Source organism: Camelina sativa, chromosome 7 (genome assembly GCF_000633955.1).
Source record: "Camelina sativa cultivar DH55 chromosome 7, Cs, whole genome shotgun sequence".
In the NCBI taxonomy this organism is placed as follows: Eukaryota; Viridiplantae; Streptophyta; class Magnoliopsida; order Brassicales; family Brassicaceae; genus Camelina; species Camelina sativa.
In genome coordinates, this window is record NC_025691.1 from 25,922,006 (window position 1) to 25,948,799 (window position 26,794).

General features: G+C 38.1%; 5 protein-coding genes across 8 annotated transcripts in view; 2 read left to right on the top strand and 3 right to left on the bottom strand.

The window, feature by feature from the left end:
* Positions 762 to 3,956, bottom strand: LOC104702614 (methylthioalkylmalate synthase 3, chloroplastic-like). The gene is made up of 10 exons (XM_010418504.2): positions 3,448 to 3,956; positions 3,102 to 3,361; positions 2,686 to 2,899; positions 2,473 to 2,553; positions 1,859 to 1,951; positions 1,648 to 1,734; positions 1,452 to 1,552; positions 1,246 to 1,279; positions 1,056 to 1,130; positions 762 to 942 (listed from the first exon to the last, which is right to left on the bottom strand). The coding sequence occupies exons 1-10, from the start codon at positions 3,868 to 3,870 to the stop codon at positions 904 to 906; spliced, it is 1,407 nt and encodes a 468-aa protein (XP_010416806.1). The 5' UTR covers positions 3,871 to 3,956; the 3' UTR covers positions 762 to 903.
* Positions 5,072 to 10,805, top strand: LOC104702615 (F-box protein At1g78280). The gene is made up of 16 exons (XM_010418505.2): positions 5,072 to 5,445; positions 5,556 to 5,666; positions 5,795 to 5,847; positions 5,948 to 6,090; positions 6,229 to 6,426; positions 6,558 to 6,757; positions 6,948 to 7,047; positions 8,006 to 8,584; positions 8,676 to 8,798; positions 8,902 to 8,982; positions 9,062 to 9,393; positions 9,478 to 9,696; positions 9,789 to 9,876; positions 9,964 to 10,123; positions 10,219 to 10,408; positions 10,490 to 10,805. Exons 1-16 carry the CDS (start codon positions 5,312 to 5,314, stop codon positions 10,614 to 10,616), a joined length of 2,838 nt encoding a protein of 945 aa, XP_010416807.1. The 5' UTR covers positions 5,072 to 5,311; the 3' UTR covers positions 10,617 to 10,805.
* LOC104702617 (serine/threonine-protein kinase SRK2C) lies at positions 10,917 to 13,030 on the bottom strand. Of its 3 annotated transcripts, none has more exons than XM_010418509.2 (7): positions 12,938 to 13,030; positions 12,427 to 12,550; positions 12,241 to 12,315; positions 12,053 to 12,154; positions 11,914 to 11,967; positions 11,431 to 11,820; positions 10,917 to 11,343 (listed from the first exon to the last, which is right to left on the bottom strand). In XM_010418509.2, the coding sequence occupies exons 2-7, from the start codon at positions 12,544 to 12,546 to the stop codon at positions 11,050 to 11,052; spliced, it is 1,035 nt and encodes a 344-aa protein (XP_010416811.1). In that variant the 5' UTR covers positions 12,547 to 12,550; positions 12,938 to 13,030; the 3' UTR covers positions 10,917 to 11,049. The 3 variants fall into 3 exon arrangements, with proteins under 3 accessions (XP_010416811.1, XP_010416810.1, XP_010416809.1); XM_010418508.2 differs by having other exon boundaries at positions 12,427 to 12,568; positions 12,684 to 13,024; XM_010418507.2 differs by having other exon boundaries at positions 12,684 to 13,023.
* LOC104702618 (14-3-3-like protein GF14 omega) lies at positions 23,615 to 25,390 on the top strand. The gene is made up of 4 exons (XM_010418511.2): positions 23,615 to 24,287; positions 24,490 to 24,612; positions 24,788 to 24,904; positions 25,003 to 25,390. The coding sequence occupies exons 1-4, from the start codon at positions 23,808 to 23,810 to the stop codon at positions 25,069 to 25,071; spliced, it is 789 nt and encodes a 262-aa protein (XP_010416813.1). The 5' UTR covers positions 23,615 to 23,807; the 3' UTR covers positions 25,072 to 25,390.
* LOC104702619 (VQ motif-containing protein 9-like) overlaps positions 25,762 to 26,794 on the bottom strand; it is a 1,764-nt gene continuing 731 nt past the window's right edge. Inside the window, exon 2 of one of the 2 annotated variants that reach the window (XM_010418512.2) lies at positions 25,762 to 26,769. In XM_010418512.2, coding sequence (XP_010416814.1) covers positions 26,036 to 26,769 — 734 coding nt within the window. In that variant the 3' untranslated portion in view covers positions 25,762 to 26,035. The remainder of the gene's footprint in view (positions 26,770 to 26,794) is intronic. The other variant, XM_019227894.1, reaches the window with a different exon arrangement.

The window sequence follows — 26,794 nt, forward strand, 5'->3', positions numbered from 1 at the left end:
CCAATGAGCTATTTCCGGATTTAGGCCCATTTACAATATCCCCTTAGGGCNTTTTGAATTGATTTGATTTGTTTTCCACTCATTTAGCCAAATTGACAAGTTTGATTGTTATTGCTGTTGTTGTCGGCAAATGTATCGAATAGTTAATTTCATATGAGCGTTTCTTTTATATACCAAACTAAAATATTATAATTATTATCTATAAAAATATTAAATATCTAGATTAAGGATACGAAAGATGATTATATGTATATAATTTCTGGATTAAATCAAGTTTTTGGATGGATACAATAATTATACTTGATCCATTAGGCTTTCAACAATATTTATAATGGAAGCCTGAAGTTGTTATATGTATCGAGAGTTCCTTAGGATACGTCCAATGGTAGAGCGTCAGCGTGTAAGAGTTGTTCAGCAAAAATAAAATAATAAAATATTTAAAAAGAAGAGTGAAATTGAAAACCGTTTCTCAAATGAGCAACTTCGTTGTAAACGTTTCTAACACCTACTTTATAACAGATGATTGGTTTAATTTTTTATTTTTATTTAAATTTTAAATAAATAATTAAAAATAATAAAATACTATATATGAGAAATGTGTTTTCTACCCGGTGGAAATGGTCTTAGTTGTTACTCTTTCGGTAATATACACAAACAGCTACAACAATATTTATACTCATATTACAGTATCATTACATACGCTTAAGTGAAAACAACAATTTTAATAGACGACGTTATCATCGTAATACACAAACAACACACACTTAAAAAGCTAAACATACATTTAACATAAGAAATTTAAAAACACCACAGAAAAGTTGCAATATCTTTAATAAAGCAAGCACTTATTATTCGTCATACGTTGTCTTCTTAATTTCCACTTTATAAACGGATCCCCCCTCCTCACACCACTAGTGCCTTCAAATCATCGTCTGTGACTCTCTGAAAAAAATTTAATTTGCATTTTATGTTATTACATCATACACAACAAAAAAAATTATTTGGAAGTTAAATCATAGCAGACATGTTATATGAAAAAAGTCTAAAATAGAAACCTTTTTCTGCTTGGTTAAATCCCTGAATCGTGAGAAGATGTCCTTCAACTTCTCATCACCGATGTCATATCCCAACTGTGAAAATAATAAATTAACACAATGGTTCAACAAATTAATATTGATATCTTATTTGATATACATGATCATTTTATATAAGTATATAATTAAACGATTCAATCATATAGGATACCTCTTTTAGCCTATCTTTAATACCATGGCTTCCACTACATATAAAAGACAGAATTAGACAACGATCAGTCATTGTGGTAAAATAACGTTATTACTCTACTTATATAACTTGATGTCAAAGAAGTTATATAAAGATAAGAATCACTTAATAGAATAATTATCTCTTGACCAAAATAAATTATATAAAGAAAAAACAAATATAGTTACCTAAGCTTTCCAAGAACAAGGCCAGAATTTTTAGATTTGACGATCCCAATATCTTCTGGTGATAAAATCTCATATGTAGTCCGATTTTTTAATATTCCATCCTGCAAATGTTTTGAACAAGTCATTCTAATTATCTTATGTCAAATATATATAATATTTAATAAATCTCTTATGTAAAAAAAAAACACAAAGTAACCTGGTGAATGCCGCTTTCATGAACAAAGCAGTTGTCTCCAACTATGGGCTTATGTGCTTGAACATACATGCCGGTATGTTCTTGAACCTGCCCACGAATTTACATAATCAACACTAGTATTATCATCATAATTAAAGGCCAACAAAACTAGCAAAATTATTCTTTACATGACAAGTAAATGGTAAGTTTCAATTTGTATACGGAAACTTACCATCTTGCTAGTAGCCATAATTTGGCGTGTGTCTATATTTGTGTAAACACCATCCATCACATATGGTCCTCGACATTTCAATGCCATCACGACCTACATATAACCTTTTTGTGTGAGTGATGGATCATGGATCAAAGATAAGACCGTTTGGATAAAGCCATCATGATACACAGCCAGCAGCAGTACTGGCAGACCATAATATGTTGACGAAAGTCATAATATAATTTTAGTCTTAAAAAATATCAAATATAATTGCAATTTGTATACTACGTAAATTAAACATATAAATTATTTTATGTTTTTGAAAATTAAGATTAGACTAAATAATAGTATAATTTTTTTTTTATCGTTTACAATATAGACCAAAAAGATAGTTCTCAAAAATCGTTAAATTATGTATGCTATATATAAAGCTAATAAACTATATGTCATGATTTAAAATTTTCTAGATAGATTACGTTATTTATATAAAAGAGGATACCAATAAAAATCAGTGAAAAAAAAAATGCAAAAATCAAAACTATACGACTAATTTGTTGAGTTGGACTATAGTAAAAAAGAATTTTACACACACACAACACAACTCATGTTGACAATGATGATGATGATCTTACCTCTTCAAGCGGCGCATTCCCACTTCTTTCACCTATTCCGTTGATTGTTACTTCGACATGTCTTGCTCCCGCACATATGGCCTATATATATGTATAGAATAATTTAAACTCATTGTTCAACATGTTTTTTTGTCACCAATTGAGAATCGTATATTTGTACGGAATTTGTGTAAATGAATCTAATACAAATATAAAAGAGAGTTAACTACGTACAGCGATTGTGTTGGCGGTAGCAACACCAAGGTCGTTGTGACAATGAACACCGTAGATAACATTTTCAATTCCAGGAGTGTTTTCTTTGACATATGTCACTAGTTCTGCCATTTCTTGCGGCATGTTAACCCCTACCGTGTCCGCGAAGCCCACCGTAGCTGCACCCTCTTTTATTGCTACTTCCAAAAGCTTACATAGAAAGTCCTTATCCGTTCTGAATCACATGAACACCAGTATTTTAAAATCCATATATATGGCATGATTTTATGGTGAGCTCATGTGCATGTAAAAAGTTGTAATAATTAAAAGAAATAAGATGTCAAAAGTACAAAATTTTCATTTTTTATTAACAAAAAAAAAAGAAGTGTAAACAAACGATATATGTATGTACTATAAAGGTTTTAAAGAAAACGGACCTGCCGCCGTCTTCGGAACCGAATTGGATGTCAGTGAAGCCTAAGCTTTTAGCGAACCTAATACTAGTCGTGGCCATCTCGATAACTTCTTCTCTAGTCTTTTTCAACTTATATTTCATGTGAATGTCACTAGTAGATATGAATAAGCCTAGCCTCGGCCTCTTCGCATACTGCAACGCCTCCCAAGCCGCCTTGATGTCTGTATCTTTGCATCGTGAGAGGCCGCATATCACCGGGACGTAACCTGTCTCCTCATCCACCTAAAGCAAATGAACAATATAGTTTCAGCATAAAATCATTTTACAATCATTTAATGTTTTAAGTGAAGGAAAACAAAGAAACAAACCTCGTTCCCAACAGTCTTGGCGATGGTTTTGATGGTTTCTACCTCTTCCTCAGACGACCCCGGGAAACCAGCTTCCATAATGTCTACTCGGAGTTTAGCGAGTTGCCGGGCAATCTCTATCTTTTGCGGTGGAGTAAGGGCTGCACCGGGAGATTGTTCCCCGTCACGGAGCGTCGTGTCAAATATACGCACATATTTACTGTCGGGTAGCTTGTTTGGTATGTACTCAGCACACCGTTTCACGATAGGTTTGACAGTAGAACTAGTTGCCGCATCATTTTTGGACACAAGGGAGCAGCTTGTCGGCTTGTTGTATGGACGTGTCAGGCTGACAGAGGGCAAGGAAGATCCAATGGGTAACACTGATCGGGCAACCGCAGTGGTGGGGATCGTACGAGAAGGTGACAGAGGTGGGGAAGCCATAACTATATGGAGTAGAAGAGAGAGAGAAAAAGAGAGTTTTTGATTTGATTTGGATTATTGGAGAACAGATTGTGAGGGGAGTTGTTGCGCAATGTTGATGGAATACATATCTCTATTTACAGGCGCAAAATAATATACACACATATATATATTTTTTGAAACAGGTTTGCAAATTATAGCACAATTATATTCTTGAATTTTCGTATGTGATTACAAAACATTTGATATTTTTATGGAGTGATGGCTTACGCTTTGTCATTAGCTATCCGGACATATAATTTTAATTATGAGAATTTGCAACATCAGGAGTATATTGAATTCTAAAGATAGTTATAATATTTTGTGTATAATATTCATAATAAATATATATAACATACGTTAAACGCAAATGTTAATTCTCATGTTTTATATGTGTTAAATATCTTATCAAATTAGTTATATCTTCTTCTTTTTTCTTATATACATTTTCAGAATGTAATTAACAAATGTATAAGTTGGTGGACCGCAAAGGACAAATATAAAAAGATCGCGAATCATAGCATATGGAAAAGAATGAAAAAAAAAAAAAACTATGGCAATCTCTCATCAACACCGTCAATCTACTCTCAATGTTTAAGATCGGTGATGTAAATAAATTATGGGCAAATCTGTTCCTAAAAGATTGAAAGCACTTACCTGAAAAAGAGTCCTCACAACGAATAAAATATTATCTATTTGTGGAAAATGTAGCATCTATCAACGACCCCAGAATAAAAAGAAAGAGTTAAAAGTTGAAGACTCTATCTATTTACAGAGAGCACATATAAAAAAGCACGTTGTAAGCATTTTCCAAGTAGGTGAAGTGTATTAAAATATTAGCATTCTCTGTGTGAAAAAGCTCCTTGAATAAAATAAACTCATTGTTTTTTTTATTTTCAGAAAATGTTTTCAAATTATGGATCCTCTATTTTTTTTATTATCCTTGACTAAACTATGATCACAGATTCACAGCAGGATCCTCTATTTTTTTTTTTATAACTACTCTTCTTAAGAAACGCGATTATTGCTGTTTCTCGTAAAAGCCCATTTTATTTTCAATATCGTGAATCCTGACACTTACTATCTAAAAGGCCACAAGGCCCACAACACAAAGCCCATTTTGTAGATTAAAAAACGCGTTTCCGCGTTTTATCCCTTTACAAAACGATTTTTGCGTAAGCTAAACGCGATGAACCTTCTTCTCTCTATCAGATTCGATCGTCGAAAACGACGTCGTAAGCAGTAGTTCGATATCGTTAAACGTGCGCCAAGGCCTTTACGCCCACTCGGTGACCCACACCACGACGACGACGACGACGACGACGACGAGACTCGGGAATCGGAATCATCACGCACGTCCGCGGTGAAAAGAATCAGATCTTCAGAGAGAATTCGAAATTTGGTTGAAGCTGTGTTGTATGAAATGACGACGTTGGGACAGAGAGATCGTCGACCAGAGGCTCTCGGTAGTCTCAGTGTGCTCCCAGATGAAACCATCTGCGTTCTTCTCGAATACCTTGCTCCCCGAGACATCGCTCACCTCGCTTGCGTCAGCAGGTTAGATCAATTCGCGTTTTGAGAAACTAGTCAGGATTTTGATTTCAGGACGTTTATGAGAAATTGTGATTAATAGTGTTTGTGTTCATGTTTGATTTTTTTTTGGGTAGTGTTATGTATATTCTGTGTAACGAAGAACCATTCTGGATGAGCTTGTGTCTCAGAAGAGCTAAAGGTCCTCTTGACTACAAAGGTTCTTGGAAAAAAACTACATTGCATCTGTAAGTACTTTTTGGAATTTATGTTCAATGAAACAATTTGGCTAATGTTGAAAGTTTCAGACTCTCTCCCTGGATTCTTTGTGTTTATGTGAAAAAGTGTTGATTGATTGGTTTTTCTGATGTTACAGAGAAGGAGTTGCTCCAGAAAATGACGCTTACAAGAAACCTTTGCATTTTGATGGTAATTCCCGCTTGATGCATACTTTACTCTTTCAAGACTTTTTCTGTTCATTCCATTCTCTTATACGAGAAGGTCTCGTTTTGGTTCTGCTCTTGTGCAGGATTCAATTCGTTGTATTTGTATAAACGATTCTATAGGTGTAATACATCTCTTGACGGGTTCTCTTTTGATGATGGCAATGTGGAACGTAGGAGAGATATCTCTTTGGATGAGTTTTCCAAGGAATATGACGCCAAGAAACCTATAAGTTTCAATCTTTTAAATCATGTGTATATGAAAAGGTTATGTCTTCTTGTGGCTAGTAAAAGAGATTTTGATCTGTTAGAATTTTCCAGATAGGTGAATTGTTTTTTGTGATGTTGTTACTGTCTATGGTTTTAGGTTTTGCTTTCTGGCCTTGCTGATTCTTGGCCAGCCAGTAATACGTGGACAATCGACCAACTAGTCGAGAAATATGGTGAAGTCCCGTTTAGAATATCTCAAAGGAGTCCCAACAAAATTTCCATGAAGTTTAAGGATTACATCTCATATATGAAACTCCAGCGGGATGAAGATCCTCTGTACGTTTTTGACGACAAGGTACGAGAAACAGTTTTGTAACTTTATACAAAACTTTCTTCTCATCAGGGTCAGAGAGAGTTGTAGCATAACCCAAACTTCTTAGTGAAAATATTTGGCACTTGGATTTAAGGGTTCAACATTTCATGTAGTTCGGAGATGCTGCTCCTGAATTATTGAAAGACTATAGTGTGCCTCATTTGTTTCAAGAAGATTGGTTTGAGATCTTAGACAAAGAAAGTCGTCCACCATACAGATGGCTTATAGTTGGTCCGGAGAGGTCTGGTGCATCTTGGCATGTCGATCCAGCTCTTACCAGTGCCTGGAATACCCTGCTTTGTGGCCGGAAAAGGTAGACACTTTTGAGGACATAAATACATCTCTTTCTTTTCCTTTTTCTGCGCTAAGTTCTTTTTTCCTGCAATATTACTCTCCATTGCTTCGCTGGAATTGGGTGATACTATATTCTGAGGATGAGTTTGTCCAAAAAAACATATATATATATATATATTCTGAGGATGATGTCATTATGTTATAAATAGGTGGGCATTGTATCCCCCTGGAAAAGTGCCTCTAGGTGTTACAGTTCATGTAAATGAAGATGATGGTGATGTCAGTATCGATACCCCCTCATCTCTGCAGGTATATTGCTGAACTGTTTAAGCATTGTCATTTTGATTGTTCTTTACTGTATCACGTTAAAAAATTTCTATCCATAAACAGTGGTGGCTAGACTATTATCCCCTCCTTGCGGACGAAGACAAACCGATTGAGTGCACACTACTAGCTGGCGAAACGATTTATGTTCCAAGTGGTTGGTGGCACTGTATCCTTAATCTTGAACCAACAGTGGCTGTTACCCAGAATTATGTGAACAAAGAAAACTTCGGGTACGTGTGTTTGGATATGGCGCCTGGTTACCATCACAAAGGGGTTTGTCGTGCTGGCCTTCTTGCTCTTGATGATGGAAATTCTGAAGATTCAGAAAACGAAACACACGATGAAGACGACAATACTTTGAGCTACTCAGACCTTACCAGGAAAGAGAAGAGAACACGAATGAATGGAGGGACAGGCACTGAAAAACACAAAGAGGATGCGAATGGAGTATCGAAGAGATACAATATGTGGAAGAATGGATTCTCGTATGATATTGATTTCCTTGCCTCGTTTCTTGATAAAGAAAGAGACCATTACAATTTCCCCTGGTCTATGGGAAACTCTGTAGGTCAACGAGAAATGAGAGCCTGGCTATCCAAGCTCTGGGTTCTGAAGCCTGAGATGAGAGAACTAATATGGAAGGTAANTCTCCATTGCTTCGCTGGAATTGGGTGATACTATATTCTGAGGATGAGTTTGTCCAAAAAAACATATATATATATATATATTCTGAGGATGATGTCATTATGTTATAAATAGGTGGGCATTGTATCCCCCTGGAAAAGTGCCTCTAGGTGTTACAGTTCATGTAAATGAAGATGATGGTGATGTCAGTATCGATACCCCCTCATCTCTGCAGGTATATTGCTGAATTGTTTAAGCATTGTCATTTTGATTGTTCTTTACTGTATCACGTTAAAAAATTTCTATCCATAAACAGTGGTGGCTAGACTATTATCCCCTCCTTGCGGACGAAGACAAACCGATTGAATGCACACTACTAGCTGGCGAAACGATTTATGTTCCTAGTGGTTGGTGGCACTGTATCCTTAATCTTGAACCAACAGTGGCTGTTACCCAGAATTTTGTGAACAAAGAAAACTTCGGGTACGTGTGTTTGGATATGGCGCCTGGTTACCATCACAAAGGGGTTTGTCGTGCTGGCCTTCTTGCTCTTGATGATGGAAATTCTGAAGATTCAGAAAACGAAACACACGATGAAGACGACAATACTTTGAGCTACTCAGACCTTACCAGGAAAGAGAAGAGAACACGAATGAATGGAGGGACAGACACTGAAAAACACAAAGAGGATGCGAATGGAGTATCGAAGAGATACAATATGTGGAAGAATGGATTCTCGTATGATATTGATTTCCTTGCCTCGTTTCTTGATAAAGAAAGAGACCATTACAATTTCCCCTGGTCTATGGGAAACTCTGTAGGTCAACGAGAAATGAGAGCCTGGCTATCCAAGCTCTGGGTTCTGAAGCCTGAGATGAGAGAACTAATATGGAAGGTAACCTCGTATTTGAAATTTTAGTTTTATAGCTTTATAAGTATCTCTCCGTCATCATTTCTTAACGTGTCCTCTGTGATTGCCGTGTTAGGGAGCATGCATTGCTTTAAATGCTGAGAAATGGTTGCGATGTCTAGAGGAAGTATGCACTTTCCACAACCTGCCGTCAGTTACCGAAGAAGAAAAGCTTCCAGTTGGAACTGGCAGTAACCCTGTGAGTTGATTGTCTCTATTAGAAAAGTTTCTCAAAAAATGTTCCTCAATATTCCTAATTTTTTCACTAATCTGCTTCTGACATCTCTTATTTTTTCTGTCAGGTTTATCTGTTCTCTGACTACGCCATTAAATTGTTTGTTGAAGGAGGGCTGGAACAATCTATGTACGGTCTTGGAACTGAGGCAAGTAATATTTATACAATAATTTTGAGCACCCCATGGGAATTGTTATGATTGTAACTCTTTGTCTTCATTTGTGCAGCTTGAGTTTTATGACATTCTTGGCCGGGCTGATTCTCCTTTGAAATCACATATTCCTGATGTTCTAGCAAGCGGGATTCTTTTCTTCGAAAACGGATCTTACAAAGTTGTCCCTTGGGATGGCAAGAGAATCCCAGACATAATCTCTAGCTCCAATGTGGATTTTGACGCATCAATGTTGAACAGCGAATTCCCATTTGGTATTTGGAACAAAACGCTACGTGAACATAGAAACCAGGGGAAGCCAGCACCCGATTCTTTTGGTACATTGAGTTCACATGTTTGGCCATATATTATAACAAAAAGATGCAAAGGGAAGATATTTGCCCAATTGTGAGTGCTCTTTTTCTCCTTATTTGTATCTGCGTGTGACTCATTTTTAAACCAAGTATCTCTAACTTAAAACTGTTGTTGCAGAAGAGATGATCTGACGTGGAACGATGCTCAGAACTTGGCGTCCTTTCTGGGACAACAACTACGCAACCTTCATCTATTGCCATATCCACCAGTCACATGTCCTGAGTTGTTGAATGTAAATGCTGTTCATGAGGAGTTGAATATTCCAGCAGAATGGAAAGTTTTTGTCGATGCTCTGTCCCAAAAGAAGAAAGACGTGCCTAGCCGTCTGGAAAACTGGTACATTTCTTGAATTGACTCATTGACTCTGCTTCCATTTGCTTTTGCTCTATAAAAAGCTTACTGTGATTATTTTGGTCTGAACCTCTCAGGGGAAATCCTATTCCGCGGGCTCTGATGAACAGTATAGACGAATACATTCCTGATGAATTTTTTGTAGATTTACTCAATGTTTTCAAGGTTGCTGCTCTTATCTCTCTCTTTTTCTTATCAGGAATCTAGACCTTCTTTAAATCGAATTAACATAACCTTTTTCTGGGATCACAGGACACAAATGGTGGAGACGAAATCAAGCCCTGCACCTGGATACACTCAGACGTCATGGATGACAACATTCACATGGAACCATACGCAGATGATTCAGTTGATGGTCAACACAATTCATGGCGTCCTAGTCATATTCTTGACTTCAGCGATTTATCCATAGGTACTTTTTACTCCCAAATTCATAAACTATATTCCCAAATTTGGAGACTTTTGGGCATTCCTGGAGAGTTTTCTGAAAAAGTGAGGACATTGCAGGAGATCCCATCTACGACTTGATACCAATATACTTGGACGTCTTCAGAGGAGACACTGATCTTTTCAAGAAGCTTCTTGAGAGTTACGGGCTTCCATTAATCAGAAGTAGGTCACCGGAGAATGTAACTACAAAATTAACAGACAGTAGTAGTACAAGGAAGAAAGTATTGCGTCCTTCCTACCGCACAATGTAAGTAGTAAATAAACATGATTAAAGAAAAGTTTTGAAGGCTTCTTGTGCTGAATGATCTGTGACTGTGATTTGTTGCAGGTGTTACTGTATATTACATGAAGAGAATGTGTTAGGTGCAATGTTCAGTATTTGGGATGAACTTCGGACAGCTGAATCATGGGAGCAAGTTGAGCAAACTGTTTGGAATCTACTTAACAACTACTGATATCGTTTTTTTTTCAATTTCAATTCTTCTTAATCTGTGTTGTTGTATTTGGCAAATTACAGAAAATAACATGTGTTTTTGTCTTGCCGTGGCAGAGAGAACTCTTTATAGAAAACTCTAACTCATATATGATTAATTAAAAACTATTACCGTTAATAATATATTATGTATATCATGAATCTGTTTTTACTTTTTTTTATACGTATCATGCTGCATGATTCATGTATGTATAAAAATGTCGATAAGTTGATAACATTGTTGTGATATAAAAAGAATCACATAGAATGTTTCACACTCAAATGATTTAAGTTTTCAATAAGCAAAACTCTAAAGAACAATTATATTCACGTATGTGTGTATCATCAATGTATATCAGCTTCAGAAAGACAGAAACATGAAATCTTTGGCTTTTGTTTGGGTGATAAAAAACAGTTCACAAAGGGGAAAGGAGATCAGCGGTATCGATATCGTACTCAAAATCTGTGTCCAAGTCATCAAGATCCATACTGCTACAGCCAATGGCACCACCACTGCTTCCACCGGAACCACCAGCACCGGTGAGTCCACCAGCTCCAGTGATCGGTTTCCGAGCTTCCTCAATGATCCAAACTATCTCTTCCACTGTTTGAGTAGATGGACCATTCATCATCAATGATCCTTCCGACATATCCAACGGCAAATTCTTGAGAAACCAAGGATGGTTCTTTATTTCCTCTATTGTTATTCTCTGTCACATCCAAATCGAAATAGTTGAGGAATCCAAATCGAAACTATTCCCATCTCCACAGTTGAAAGAGAACACAACATTACATACCTTTTCAGTGTTGGCGACGAAAATGCGAGAGAGAAGATGCCTGCATTCATCTGAAACACGGACGTAATCAGGAATAGAATACTGAGCTCTGAGAATCCGAGCGATGGTTTTACGAAAATCTTTAGGGTTGGAAGGATCTTCAAAAGGGTAAGCACCAACAAGCATAACATACAAAGTGACTCCACAAGACCAAACATCAGCGATTTTGCCGTCATACTCTTTCTTGGAGAGCACTTCAGGTGCAATGTAAGCAGGTGTTCCTACTGTTGTCTTTGGCTGCGAATGAAGAACTCCTGATTTCGAATATCCAAAGTCGCATATCTTCACCCGCGGTGCCTCACTTCCATCCAGTAATGTGTTCTCTAGCTTTAGATCTCTATGGCATATCTCCTTCATTTTTCCCACATACCAAACACTTTTAAATTGTAAAATTACCATTGCAAAAACAATAAAAGAGAGCAAAATGTGATATTGTTTGCTTACAAGACTGTGACAATAATGAACTCCTGATATGAGCTGCTGAAAGAAGAACCTTGCCTGAATAAACAATCATTCATACACACACTTAATGTTTTGTTTTAGATCATGATGACAAAATCAGTACTATCAAAACAAGAAAGACCTCGTCTTCGCTGAATCTTCCGGCGCTGCAGATTCTTCCGAAGAGTTCTCCTCCGGCAGCGTATTCCATTACTAGCGCCAAATGTGTTGCCGTCAACAAAACCTATTTTTTCAATTTCTATGTCACTTTAAGAAGAAATAAACCCCAAAAGAGAAGACATTGTTGTGTGTATATATATATATATATACCTCCTTGAATCTTATTATATTGGGATGGATGAGTGACCTATGGTTCATGATTTCTCTTTGTACATGTTCATCAATCTTCATAAACAAATCACAAAACAAACATATTTAAGAAACTCAGAGAAACTTACATAACATAATATAATCTTGAATTAGTAGTAGCTCAGAGAGCTAAAGAAAAAGACCGACCTTTTGGCCTCTCTCGATGAACTTAATAGCGAAGAGCTCTTTGGAGAATTTGTCACGAACAAGCTTTGCTACTCCGAAATTACCAGAACCAATATCCTTCACTATCTCATACCTCTCCATAACTCTACAAAGTAAAACAGAGCTGCTCTGTTTCAATATATATATATATACTCTGTTCTCACAAAATCAATTTAGGTAAAAACAGAATATAACTTTTTCAGAGACAAAAAACAAAGATTGAAATCAAACACACATACACATGTGTCGTCTGTGTATGTTTGAGAATAGGAAATAAATAAGAGGGAAACGAGACAGAGCTCCTCTGTTCTCTTGCTCAGAAGACAGAAGACAGAAGACAGAAGAACCAATCAAAATTAATTGAAGTGAAGAGATAACTTCAAGAAAAAGGAACCAGCTTTTTTTTTGGAAGTATATCTCCCCGGAAATAAAGATTTCACCGGAATTTTAGCAAGTGATGTAATAACACAAAGCGATTAAAGATGGATCGCACATTTCAGGATTTGATCTTCTTGGGAACCAGCTTTGCTTTTTGGAACAGAGTAGTCATTGCTTTTGACTCTGTTTTGTGTGTTTATGACTTGTGAGAGAGAGCAAGTATCGATCCAGAATTTGACACGTGTTAAAATGTCGTGAGAGTTTTAAATTTTGCCAACTAGTAGTAGTATTATTATTGTTTTCCTTAAATATCTCATACCATAAAATTTTGTATAACAACAATTTCACATTTTATAAATACGATTTAAAGAATGTCGTGTCGTGGGGTTTCTATTACACATGTGGTTGGTTTTCTGCGTCCTAGAAATTGTTTTTAGTTCTCATAATAATGTTTTAAAAAAATTCGGAATCTTAGTGACAAAGGAATGTGAATTGTATAATACTAGTATATTCTAGTATTTATTAAATAATTCCATTTTTCTTGGCCTTATGAAATAATAAGATGAAAACGATTACTGTGCAATGTTCGACAACAATTGAGATAATAATAATTAGTCTTATCAGTAGCATCATTAGCTTGTTGTGATGACTGTTGGAGGTTTCTCAAGTCCAAGATTTTTGTTTAGTTAGATCTGTCCATCATAAGCTTGTATTTACTATAAGTTAACTTGTATTTAGTAGTTTTGATAGTCTAGTAACTAGTGTCAAAGTTCGCGGTTCTTTCTTGATTTTGCTAATATAAGAAAGTTAACTAATGATTAGTTATTGTTTTGGAAGAGTTTTAAAGTAATTTGATCGTTAGGTATTTGAAAATATATAAAGTAAGAAATTACCCTAAAATTGTGTGTAAGTAAAACCACAACAGTATTGTAAGCTCTTTTGTCTTCGCCGAGAAACAAAGAAAAAGGCTTTATCAACATGATTACAAGATAGACTCATCGATCTCAACAAGACGAAAGTTTCTTTTACTAGTTTATTAAGAAAGTAGTCAAAGAAAAGAAGATAACTAAAATTATTGGTAGGGGAATCTCGGCCTTCGGGGATATCATTATTTACAGACGGAGTTCGAAAGCGTTTCTATAAGAAACTTGTGGATATATCATATATCCCCTGATATTATGATCAGTGCTTTGCTTAATATTTTCTAAAGAGACGCAGATATAGTTTGTCGAATTGTGTTGTCTTATTGATGTTAATCATCATTACATATACAAGAGAATGTTTCCTAATGTGAGAGATTATACAATGAATACTGAATCAGAAAATTAATGTGATTGATATGATATAGAAGATATCACAATACCCCCTCCTCAAGCTGGAGCGTGTAGATTTTGTATGTCCAATTTGGACCTGAACGAACAGAACTCATTGGTCCCTAGAGCCTTTGTGAAGATATCAGCCAACTGAACAGATGTGTCAACATGAGACAAATAAATCTCACCATTGGTTACCTCATCACGAACGTAATGACAATCTATCTCAACATGTTTGGTTCTTTCGTGAAAAACGGGATTTGTGGCGATATGAATGGCTGATTTACTATCGCAATGAACACGCATAGGTTAAGGATGAGAGCATCCCAAACTTATCAAAACCCGTTTTAGCCAAGCGAGTTCCTGAACAACACAACGCATTGCTCTGTATTCTGCTTATGTGGAAGAGAGACTCACCGTACGATGCTTTGTAGTCTTCCAAGCGATAGGAGAAGTGCCAAGTTGAACAAAATACTTTGTGACAGATCGTCGAGTGAGAGGACAACTTGCATAATCTGAATCACACCAACCATGTAACTGCAATTTAGAATCACTTCGTAGCAATATACCTTGCCCAACATTGCCGCTCAAATATTTGACAACACGAACGGCCGCAAGTCAATGATCTTCGCGAGGAGATTGCATAAATTGGGCAAGATAATGAACTGAGTAGGACAAATCTGGTCTTGTGACAGCAAGATAAATGAGACGACCGATCAAACGACGATACACACCTGGTTGTTGTAAAAGAGGGGAGTCGGAAAGTGCCAACTTGTTGTTCTGTTCTAGAGGAAACTCCGCTGGTTTGCAACCTAATTGACCAGCTTCTTTGATTATATCAAGTGTGTATTTTCATTGACAAAGATACATACCTTCCGAACTTCTTGCCACTTCAATGCCAAGAAAATATTTCAATGGTCCAAGGTCTTTCATACGAAAGCAAGAAAACAAGTACCTCTTAAAACTGTCGGTGACTTCCTTGGTACTACCGAAGATGATCAGATCATCGACATAGATAAGAACATTTAACACAATATAACCTTTCTTATAGGTAAACAAAGAGTAGTCAGACAAGCACTGTTTGAAGCCATAGCCGATTAACGCAATTTGGAATTTCTCAAACCAACATCGTGGAGCCTGTTTGAGACTATAAAGAGATTTTTGTAGACGACAAACCTAAATAGCAGGAGCGCGGAACCCAAGTGGCGGCTTCATGTAGACTTCCTCATGAAGGTCACCATGTAGGAACGCGTTATGGACGTCCATTTGATGAATATCCCATCCTTTACTGACGGCCACTTGCAAGAACAAGCGTATTGTACCCATTTTTGCTACTGGTGCAAAAGTTTCTCCATAGTTAACCCCTTCAATCTGTTTATTGCCAAGAACGACCAACCGAGCTTTGTAACGTTCCACAGAACCATCAGAGTTATGTTTGATTTTGAAAACCCATTGTGAACCGATGGCAGTTTTCCATGGAGGCAAGTCCTCCAACGTCCATGTATCGTTATCTTCAAGAGCATTGAATTCGGAACCCACAGCCTTTCGCCAACGACGATCACGAACAACTTCACGAAATGTTTTTGGTTCAATGGCAGATGTGATGGCGGCAAGGAACGTTTGATGTTAGGGCAAGAATCGAACTCCTTTTTCAGATTCAGATATGGAAGAGGAAGCTGGTGAACTGCTTTACAGGATTTGCAGAAATGTCAAAATTCTGCAATTTAACAGATGAAATCTTCCTGCGATGTCCTCAACCAATAGCTTCCTCTGGCTGAGTCACTATGTCAACTGACGCATATGTGGATTCAACAACCGGTGTTGGTGTTGGTGTCGGGTCTGCAGGAGGATTAGATGGAAGAACTGGGTCGGGAGTCGGGTCGGATTCAGGAATTGGTACTGGAGTTGGTACCGAAGACAATGAGGGGGAAGCCGTGACAAGAGGAGAACCATCTCGTAGTGGACCAGGACCCAAATCGGAATGGGCTTGCTGAGTGGTTAGTGGGCCTATCAAAATTTATGGTTCCAAATCCAAACTACTTGAAATTGGAGCCCATAAATTAACCTCTGCTTCATCGTCTTCATTCGTTGCTGAACTCGACATTGATGTGGCATACGGGAAAACAGATTCGCAGAAAACCACGTCCCTTGACACAAAAAATTCTTCTTTTTCAAGATCAAACAATCGCCAGCCTTTCTTACCATGAGGATATCTTAAAAACACACACTTTTTACTTCTTGAAGCAAACTTATCCCCTTTGTGATTCTGATTGTGCGCATAACATAAGCTTCCAAATACCCTGAGATGATCGTAACTGGGTTTAGCGTTGTAGAATTTTTCGTAAGAAGTAGCACCTTGTAGAATAGAGCTTGGAGTTCGATTGATCAGATATGCAGCAGTCAAAACACAGTCACCCCAAAACTGCATTGGTAACTTAGATTGAAAACGCAATGCTCTAGCGACGTTGAGAATGTGGCGATGTTTCCTTTCCACACAACCATTCTATTGGGAGTGCCAACACATGAGGTTTCGTGTTCGACCCCATTGTCACGAAAGTAGCTAGTGAGACACACAAATTCGGTGCCATTGTCGTTGCGGATTGTCTTTACTTGAGCACCAAACTGTCGGGAAACCAAGGCCAAAAAATATTTGATCTGCGTTACTGTTTCTGATTTATCGTTGAGAAGAAAGAGCAAAACACCACGAGAGAAGTCATCCACAATTGTTAAAAAATAACGAGCTCCTGAATAAGTTGAAGTTCGATATGGCCCCCACAAATCACAATGGATCAATTGAAAAGCGATATCGGTTTTATTCATACTGCTCGGAAAAGGAGCACGAGTTTGCTTCGCACAAAGGCATACATCGCAAGCATTATTCAAATTCTCTAAAGAAACAGAAACTGAAACATTATGAAGTTGACCAACAACTTTTGCAGAGGGATGACCCATTCGGCAATGCCACAAATCATAAGTCTCCTTTGATCGTGTCGTCACAGATCCGGCTATCTCCATACTTCGAAAAATAAACGTCCCACGCTCATGTTTCCCTACTCCAATCGCAGTCTTGAACAACAAGGAAGTGATCAGCAAGTTGAACAACACATCGGTTCTCATCCATCAATTGCCCCATAGAAATCAAATCAGAACATAATCCCTCAACATAATAAACCGATTGCAAAACAAGACCAGCCCCAAGAACCTTTACACCTTCCAAAACAGAGAGGCATTCCCTGCCATCAGCTGGAATAACCATAACTGGTGCCATTGCCTTCAAATCAGACAAAACATCTAACCGACCAGTCAAGTGGTGAGAGGCACCGGTATCAAGGATCCAAGAAGAAACAGATGACTTACCCGAGAAGCGGTCATTGGGAGCAGGAGCAGTTCGCTTGTTTAACAAGTTCTTGATGCCTTTCCACTCTGCATCGGTTAATGCAGCGACACCATCACGATCAGCATTGGTGAGCACGTAGTTGGCATGTTCTGTAGTAGGAGTACTGATTTGCACAACATTAGCGTAAGATACACCTCGGCCACGACCCACACTAGAAGAAGCAACAGAGCCTCCACGTCCTCGACTTTGAGTGGAGCGGGACCTTGGTCTCTCTCCCTACCACTCCGGATACCCAATCACGGCGTAGCAACTATCAGAGGGATGTCCAGCTCGATTGTAGTGCTTACAAAAAAAATCCCTTATCTTTGTCATCACGTCGAAAGCGAGATTGCACAGCAAAAGCAGTGACGTCAGCTTGATCAGCTGGTGGTTGTGCTCCTTGGCGAACCAAGTCCTCTTCTTGACGTACAATATTGTACACCTCTTCCATAGATTGAATTGGAGTGCGAGACACCAAGCTAGATTGAACAGTACGAAAGCTGCTATCATCAAGACCAAATAGAAACTGATGGACTTTTTCGTCTTCACGGTCTTGTTCCCGGACTGCACCAAGATCGCAAACACACCGTCCACATTTTCACACTCGTAGTGGGCGATAAGCAGACATGCTGTCCCAGATCTGTGAGAGTTTGCCAAAATATGCTTCAATGGCGAGACCACGTTGCTTGCAACAGGCAAGCTCTGCCTTGAGTTGTTGAATCCGTGGACCATTGGTGACTGAGAATCGCTTTTTTAAGTGATCCCAGAGATCCTTGGCCACATCTCGGTGAGAGATGTTGGAACGCAGCACTGGATCGATGGTCATCTTAATCCAAGAAACCAGAAGCGCTTGAATCGTCCACCAATCCTCCAGATCGAGAGAGCCGATGTCAGGACGTGTGATGGAACCATCCAAGAAACCAAATTTCTTGCGTGAAGCCAAAGCAGTTTTCATCCCACATGCCCATTCGTCATAGTTCGTTCTTTTCAATAGTGGTTGAGAGATCACAGCGCTGAGATTATCGTCGGCGATCAAATCGTTTGGAGAGATTGTACGGCGAACTTCCATCGTGGTCGGGTTTAATGGTGTCGGGGTCGTCGAGGTTGAGTTCGTCGGAGTCGAGTTCGTCGGGGGTTGGTCGGAGGGCAAAGAATCACAAACAGCGGTGTTGCTCCTGTCGAATTGTGTTGTCTTATTGATGTTAATCACCATTACATATATACAAAAGAATGTTTCCTAATGTGAGAGATTATACAATAAATATTGAATGAGAAGATTAATGTGATTGATATCGTATCCTTGAGATTGATTGACTGTGATATAGAAGATATCACAATATTTTCTTTAATTAAAAGCCTTCTACAAAGACGGTATTCTAAGTTTGGACCCTACTTTCTCTCCTTGGTCGGTGGGCCTGTAAGTGAATTTTGTATGGCTAAGGTTGGTGGATCATTCATCAAACTAACAAATCATAAATCAGGGGCACACAGTTTTTTTTTTTTTTTTTGTCAACTGGTTTTATATTGATAATATAGGTAACATCTTCTTTTTTACAAAACCATCTACGCCTTAATACCAGTCTTTACCTGCAACTTAAACCGAAGTCCTCTCTGTTTCTACAAACAGACAGAGTTAAAACTCTATTTTTACCTATACCAAAAAATGGCTAATCCTACTCCAGCCATTAAAAACTTAAGTTCAATCAGAGGATAGTCTTGTGTCTTCAGCAAATAANTAAGTGATCCCAGAGATCCTTGGCCACATCTCGGTGAGAGATGTTGGAACGCAGCACTGGATCGATGGTCATCTTAATCCAAGAAACCAGAAGCGCTTGAATCGTCCACCAATCCTCCAGATCGAGAGAGCCGATGTCAGGACGTGTGATGGAACCATCCAAGAAACCAAATTTCTTGCGTGAAGCCAAAGCAGTTTTCATCCCACATGCCCATTCGTCATAGTTCGTTCTTTTCAATAGTGGTTGAGAGATCACAGCGCTGAGATTATCGTCGGCGATCAAATCGTTTGGAGAGATTGTACGGCGAACTTCCATCGTGGTCGGGTTTAATGGTGTCGGGGTCGTCGAGGTTGAGTTCGTCGGAGTCGAGTTCGTCGGGGGTTGGTCGGAGGGCAAAGAATCACAAACAGCGGTGTTGCTCCTGTCGAATTGTGTTGTCTTATTGATGTTAATCACCATTACATATATACAAAAGAATGTTTCCTAATGTGAGAGATTATACAATAAATATTGAATGAGAAGATTAATGTGATTGATATCGTATCCTTGAGATTGATTGACTGTGATATAGAAGATATCACAATATTTTCTTTAATTAAAAGCCTTCTACAAAGACGGTATTCTAAGTTTGGACCCTACTTTCTCTCCTTGGTCGGTGGGCCTGTAAGTGAATTTTGTATGGCTAAGGTTGGTGGATCATTCATCAAACTAACAAATCATAAATCAGGGGCACACAGTTTTTTTTTTTTTTTGTCAACTGGTTTTATATTGATAATATAGGTAACATCTTCTTTTTTACAAAACCATCTACGCCTTAATACCAGTCTTTACCTGCAACTTAAACCGAAGTCCTCTCTGTTTCTACAAACAGACAGAGTTAAAACTCTATTTTTACCTATACCAAAAAATGGCTAATCCTACTCCAGCCATTAAAAACTTAAGTTCAATCAGAGGATAGTCTTGTGTCTTCAGCAAATAAGTACCTCAACCACTCGGGATGCCCCATCGCCACATACGATTGGAGTCTACAATCTTGAGTGATACTCTGTGCTATCATAAGAGCTCCTCTGTTTGAAAATGAGTTTTCCAAAAAGAATTTACTATCCTTGAAACTTCCCCTCAGTCTCCGCACCTCATTTGATTGATATCGAAATGAAGGCCATAAAGCAGGCTTTGTCACCACCTTTACCAAAAGCTGATCCTGCAAACCAAAAACCACATTCTCTATCCTGTGGCTTCTCATACTTTCCATAGCCCACAATAGTCCTTCAAGCTGAGCTTCTTGTTTATCCTTGACCTCTGCCATAGCTCTTCTACTATGCAACAAGACCCTTCCATCATGGTCCCTAAGGACCCACGCACAACCCAACAACCGGTTTCTAACCGACCAAGAGATTCCTATATTACATTTCATCCAATCTCTTACCAGTCTTTTCCACCCTGGTTTCATTGGAATTTGTCTCGGTTCTCCTCTTCTTGGGATTTCCTCTTCCCCTCGATCTTCGACATCCTCCTCCTCATCTCATTCCTGTTGGGCTTCAACCCACTCCTTCCAATCCTCCTTGCTTTTAGTGATCGTTTCTTGTGGTGAGAAGTGAGTTCCTTCAAAAGCCACCAGGTTTCGATTCTTCCATAATCTCCACATCACCCAAGGGAAGGTTTCTTTTAACTCTTCCGGCCACCGAGGGTTCTTCATATTCAATAAGAAGTATTGAATATTTGAAAAAACCGACCCATTGTGAAACCCTATCTCTGGAGATGGGATTCCGGATAATGCCCACAATTGGCGAGATAAAGAACAAGAGAATAAAACATGATTGATCGTTTCTTCTTCTCCACCACAGGTTTGACAAAGGTTTTCAATCCTCAATCCTCTCCCACACAGAGCATCTGCGACTGGTAGAGCCCCACACAACACCTTCCAAAGAAAGACTTGAATCTTCGGGTCCGTCTGTAATCCCCATATTTGCTCCTTTAACGGATTTGTTGAAGGCTGTACATTTGCTTCCTCTCTTATCAAGGTGTTTAGTGATTGAGAAGCCAACCAATAAGCAGACTTAACCGAGAAGTCTCCACTTTTATTGAACTTCTAAGTATAGTAATCCTCCATCTCAGGTACTGGTTTTATCCTTTTGATTCTCTCAATATCCTGCGGTAGAAAATGATAGGCCAGAGCTTCTGCGTCCCATGTTCGATTTGTACTATCAACCAATTCAGAAATTCTGAGATCCGGGTTGAAGACATTGTTTCTTCTCCATGGGGTCTCAAACCATCCTCCTCAACCCAATAAGCACACAGTTTTCTTTTTGCCATAATTTTATTGTTAGTTTCCATCCATTTATCTTCATCTCAGCATATATATATATTTGTTTTATGCTTTGTTCGGAAAACATATATATAAACAATATACAATAGTCAATCACCCATTCCGATCCTCTGCTAGGCGTGATCGAATCCTGGACCACTCGGAAATCCGGTTTACGAATCTGCTCATGTAATCTTTGTCACCACTCCTCCTTAAATACTTAGAAAACTGCATGTCAATGATAGGTTGAACTATATATAGAGAGGCACAAATTAATGTCATGTCTCCCGATCCTTACCAAAACACCGGAAGAAGATCAAATGTTCATCATCTACCAAGAGTCTGGCTTCTAAACCCTTATTTTTATGTAGAGAACGTGCAAGCAAGACATTTTAAATTAGGGAATGGATATTTTGATGGTTTAAACCACTTAGCATCGATACCTACTCAACTATTCTTTTTTCTTTTTTGGGGGCAAAACCTACTCAACTATTCTTATTGTCCCTTTCCCCCTCACACGTCGATCGGAACAAATAGTCGTTTAACTGATCCGACTCTCTTTTTATAAACTTGTGATCTCTTTTGCGCTTGCCTCATTCTCTCTCACCTTCTTATCACCATATGTAGCTGGGCCTGGACAAGCCATAAATCTCGAACTGTCTTACCGTATTTTCATAGTATATTTTAACATTTTATGCTAGAAAGAGAGAGTAACCGACTTTAATTTATTTTATTGAAATATAAATCATCATCAAGGAAAATAAAACAACCTTTACGAAGAAGTTAATCAGATATGAATATGAAGAAGAAAAAAAAAACATAATCATAGATAAGGATAAAGCACTAGACTAATAAACAAAAACTGTAAAATAAATCTCCAAAAAAAGACTTTCGTGTAAAGCGTAACTGATAAACAAACAAATAATTTCGAATAGGTATCCAAATAGGATTGACTTCCCGTTAAATGATTCGATTCATATTAATATTTCAGTAACGTATACAAAAAAAAAAAATTAGAAAGAAAACGTAACGTTTTAGTTAGAGAGGAGCACCACGAAAATGTGAAGAAGAAAGAGAGAGAGAGAGTCCTTTGGATCCCCTGACATGTTCACAACACATGTGTCCCCCTCTTAGCTGTGTTCTATCACATTTTTTGTTAACCCCAACTTGCTTCTATTATTGTATCCAAATCTTAATTATCAAAATTATTAAATAAGAATTTAAAAGTTTGATAAATTATTATTGATTAATAATTATGAAATATGTTATTATAAATAAATAATACTTCTTCTGTATTATAATAGTTAATTTTTTAGGATTAACACCAAAAAAAAATGTTGTATTATTATTAATTACTTTTGTTTTATATTCCTTTTAATACTCATTTACTTATATTTTTCACATTTGTCATTTAAATGCATACATATATATATATATTTTTTTATCATAAAAGTAAAAACATTAATTAATTGTTTGATTTTAAGAATAAAAATGTATTAAATAAACTAAAAAATCATCTTTTGTGATACAAGAAAAAATCCTAGAACATTAAACTTTATGATACAGAAAGAGTATAGTTATATCTAAACATTAAATATTTTTTTTAATTTATGTAAAAATCCTAAAACATCATCTATTGTGATATAGATAGAATACTAAATTTTTTTCCTTTCTAATTGGTAGAGATAATAACAGTATAAAGTACTACTAGTTCATTACCAAAAAAAAAAGAAGTACTACTAGATTACAACTCAACAAAAACTAGCCTTTATTTATTTTAACTCTTAGACCCATTTAGAAATGCATATACTACTAATAGAATCAAATTTACAATACCATTTATTTTATAGATTGCCCCAAAATTTCCATAACAATCAAAATTTACCATATGTTTTTTTTGTTTCATAAAAGTATTTTTAAGTTTTTCTTAATTTGAGGTTTTAAAAAAAAAAAGGGGGGGGGGCTTCAAAGAAATAAAGTTGCCTTTAAAAAGCAGGACCGGCCACACACACATAATAGAAGAAACGAATCCAACGGCCCCGATTAAATCTTGGTTCCAAGTTTCACTCTTTTCCTCTAAAACGCATTAATCACTTTTTTTCCCCTCATTAAACACACCACACCCAATTCATTCTCATCGTCCTCTCTCTCTCTCTCGCTCTTGACCTATACAACACACCGATCCTCAAATCCAAAACCGTCCCCTCTTTTTGATCTCAGATCTCAGATCTCTCAAGGAACAACAACAACAAACAATGGCGATTTCTGCGCGTGAAGAGTTCGTATACATGGCCAAGCTCGCTGAGCAAGCGGAGAGGTACGAAGAGATGGTAGAGTTCATGGAGAAAGTCTCCGCCGCCGTCGACGGAGATGAACTAACCGTCGAAGAGCGTAATCTTCTCTCCGTCGCTTACAAGAACGTGATCGGTGCTCGCCGTGCCTCGTGGCGTATCATCTCATCGATCGAGCAGAAGGAAGAGAGCCGCGGTAACGACGACCACGTCTCGGCGATCCGTGATTACAGGTCTAAGATCGAGACGGAGCTCACCGGGATCTGCGACGGTATCCTCAGGTTGCTTGACTCTAGGCTCATCCCTGCCGCTGCTTCTGGCGATTCCAAGGTCTTTTACCTCAAGATGAAGGGTGATTACCACAGGTACTTGGCTGAGTTCAAGACTGCTCAAGAGAGGAAAGACGCCGCCGAACATACTCTCTCCGCTTACAAATCCGCTCAGGTTCCTTTCCTTCTCTTCCTAATCTCAGATCTAGTGTTTAATTGAATTGCGTCTGTGATCTGTTGATGTTGATTCATTAGATGATTACTTCTGATTTCGGGATTAGATGTTGATTGATGTTGATTCATTGGAATAAGATCTTGAGATTGAATTGGTTTTGATTCTTGTTATAATGTGATGATGATGAAACTCTATTGCACAGGATATTGCCAATGCAGAGCTTGCTCCAACTCACCCAATTCGTCTTGGTCTTGCATTGAACTTCTCTGTGTTCTATTACGAGATCCTCAATTCTCCTGATCGTGCTTGCAACCTCGCCAAACAGGTATTTGAATCCCCACACTCTTATCTTTCAATTTTTTTTTTTTTTCTAATGTGGAATTTGGGAATTGCCATAATAGTTGACCTCATCGATCCATCGTCTCCGTAGCAGTATATCATTTGTTTCTGTTTATCTCAAGGAAATGAATGTGACTGGTTTTGTTGTTGTTCTATCAAAGGCCTTTGATGAAGCGATAGCGGAGTTGGACACTCTTGGTGAAGAATCATACAAAGACAGTACCTTGATCATGCAGCTTCTTCGTGATAACCTTACTCTATGGACATCCGATATGCAGGTTTGTTGTCTATACAATCCTTGGTTGTTCTTTTTTTTTTAGTATGGGATGATTCCGCATTGTCATTGACTAAATTCTGTAATGATGGATCTTATTAGGATGATGCTGCGGATGAGATCAAGGAAGCAGCAGCAGCAGCGCCAAAACCGACCGAGGAACAGCAGTGATCTTTTGAGTGTGAAACTGCTAGTTTTCTAGGGTTTGGAATTTCTTCTTTTCTCGTCCATATGTTTTTTTTCTTAATCATCTAAAAGGTCGCCCTTGCCATTTCGCTTATCTTCAAAAGCTTATTATTCGTTCATCATATTTGTGGCAAGTCCGAACCATCATCAATCATCTTTTTTATTTTATTTTATCTCTTTTGCTTGATTTTCTTTCTCTTTTTATTTTTGGTTGTTATTTTTTTCAATGTCTCTATGCAATGGAAACCTTTTTCTTTGTTTTCTCATCAATTTGAAGATCATGAAGTCAGTCTCTTGTCTCTTATCTTGTGGTGTAGATTGTCGTCATTCTTAAAAGCAGACTTAGTTCATTGGACTGTGTAAAAAGCCAATTACTTTACCTGGTCTGAAGATCAATCATCAACTTTGATTTATCTAAAGAATACCTTTCAAAATAACTATTTAAGTATAGACACTCTTTTAGTCATTTACACTATTCATACAGGTTGAAAATTAATGATCTCGTCAGAGTTCGAAGTTTCAACTGAAAATGAAAGCATTAGAGCCAAAAAAAAAATATATTCAACGAAAGTAACAGTTCAGTGATCGGTATAGCTATCCCAATGGCGTTACCAATGAGTAAATCAATCAAAATTGTATGAAACAAACAAGTGTATGCAATTTTGATCGTGATAATGGCAAACTTATAAGAGAATTTTCAATATCGAGTTGCAAATGTCTATACCTTTCTTTTTCCTACTCTTTGTTTCCAACATGAACAACAAAAGAAAGTCAAAAAAGAAAAACAGATTTAAGTAATTTGGAGTTAATTAAAAAAAGAAAAAAAAAAACAAATGATTCACCACTCCACTAATGATGTACAAAAAGAACAAAGGGAATTTTGTCGTCACGGTCAAAACGACGACGTTTGTCAAGTTGACCGACAAGAGGATTTCCGACGTTTTACTGATCAGCGACCTTTGTATTTAGGACTAGGAAGCGGCACCGTCGTCGGAGACACCGGGAACCCTAATTGACCTGACGTTGGCGACAGAAGTATGCTCGGTGAGAGTAATCCGTATGGCGATTTAGGCGAATTCAAACACCCAAACGGTGGAGGCGCAGGAATCGATGTTGGCGCCGTCTGCGAAACTGTTCCGGAAGCGGCAGAAGGAGGAGGAGGACGTGGTAGCGGGAGACTGTTTTGCGACGGTGGAGCGTTTTCCTGCTGCTGTTGTTGTTGTTGTTGTTGGTACCAACGAGGTGAGACCAAAGGAGCTAACGGAGATAACCCAGAGAAGTCTTTACGATTCGAATCGATGGCGAACATGGAGTTCTGAAGGTAACGCATGTACGAAGAGACGGGAGATTCCGCCGCCGCGTGAACGGGAGGAAGAGGCGGGAGAGGAGAAAGCGGCGCCGTCGGTCGAAGGTTAAACCCACCGCCGGTCCAGTTTTGATTCATGTGAAGAGGGATAAGAGCGTCGTTAAGCGAACCAGGAGGACGATTGATAACTTGAGCAAGAGGAGGAGGACGGATCCTGTGAAGACGGGAACTCTGGTGAGGCTTAGGGTGATGAATGGGTTGTTGCGGCGGAGCAGAGATCCGTTCATGTGCAGGTGAGCCTGTGAGTTTCTGAACAACATCTCTGAAATCGTTCTTGTTGATATTGTAAACAGGAGGCTGGTGCTGGTGGAGATTCCCTTGATTAATCGGCGGCGGAGGAGG

Excerpts from the sequence above, each read along its gene's own strand:
- LOC104702618 (XM_010418511.2), top strand. The coding sequence starts at position 23,808 with ATGGCGATTTCTGCGCGTGAAGAGTTCGTATACATGGCCAAGCTCGCT. Across the intron at positions 24,613-24,787 it reads CTTGCAACCTCGCCAAACAG|GCCTTTGATGAAGCGATAGC; the intron begins GTATTTGAATCC and ends GTTCTATCAAAG. Across the intron at positions 24,905-25,002 it reads TATGGACATCCGATATGCAG|GATGATGCTGCGGATGAGAT; the intron begins GTTTGTTGTCTA and ends GGATCTTATTAG.
- LOC104702614 (XM_010418504.2), bottom strand. The coding sequence starts at position 3,870 with ATGGCTTCCCCACCTCTGTCACCTTCTCGTACGATCCCCACCACTGCG. Across the intron at positions 2,900-3,101 it reads GGTTCCGAAGACGGCGGCAG|AACGGATAAGGACTTTCTAT; the intron begins GTCCGTTTTCTT and ends CATGTGATTCAG. Across the intron at positions 1,131-1,245 it reads TTAAAGATAGGCTAAAAGAG|TTGGGATATGACATCGGTGA; the intron begins GTATCCTATATG and ends TTATTTTCACAG.
- LOC104702615 (XM_010418505.2), top strand. The coding sequence starts at position 5,312 with ATGACGACGTTGGGACAGAGAGATCGTCGACCAGAGGCTCTCGGTAGT. Across the intron at positions 5,667-5,794 it reads AAAAAAACTACATTGCATCT|AGAAGGAGTTGCTCCAGAAA; the intron begins GTAAGTACTTTT and ends CTGATGTTACAG. Across the intron at positions 9,697-9,788 it reads CCTAGCCGTCTGGAAAACTG|GGGAAATCCTATTCCGCGGG; the intron begins GTACATTTCTTG and ends TGAACCTCTCAG.
- LOC104702617 (XM_010418509.2), bottom strand. The coding sequence starts at position 12,546 with ATGGAGAGGTATGAGATAGTGAAGGATATTGGTTCTGGTAATTTCGGA. Across the intron at positions 11,968-12,052 it reads GAAGATTCAGCGAAGACGAG|GCAAGGTTCTTCTTTCAGCA; the intron begins GTCTTTCTTGTT and ends TTGTTTATTCAG. Across the intron at positions 11,821-11,913 it reads TTCATTATTGTCACAGTCTT|GAGATATGCCATAGAGATCT; the intron begins GTAAGCAAACAA and ends GGAAAAATGAAG.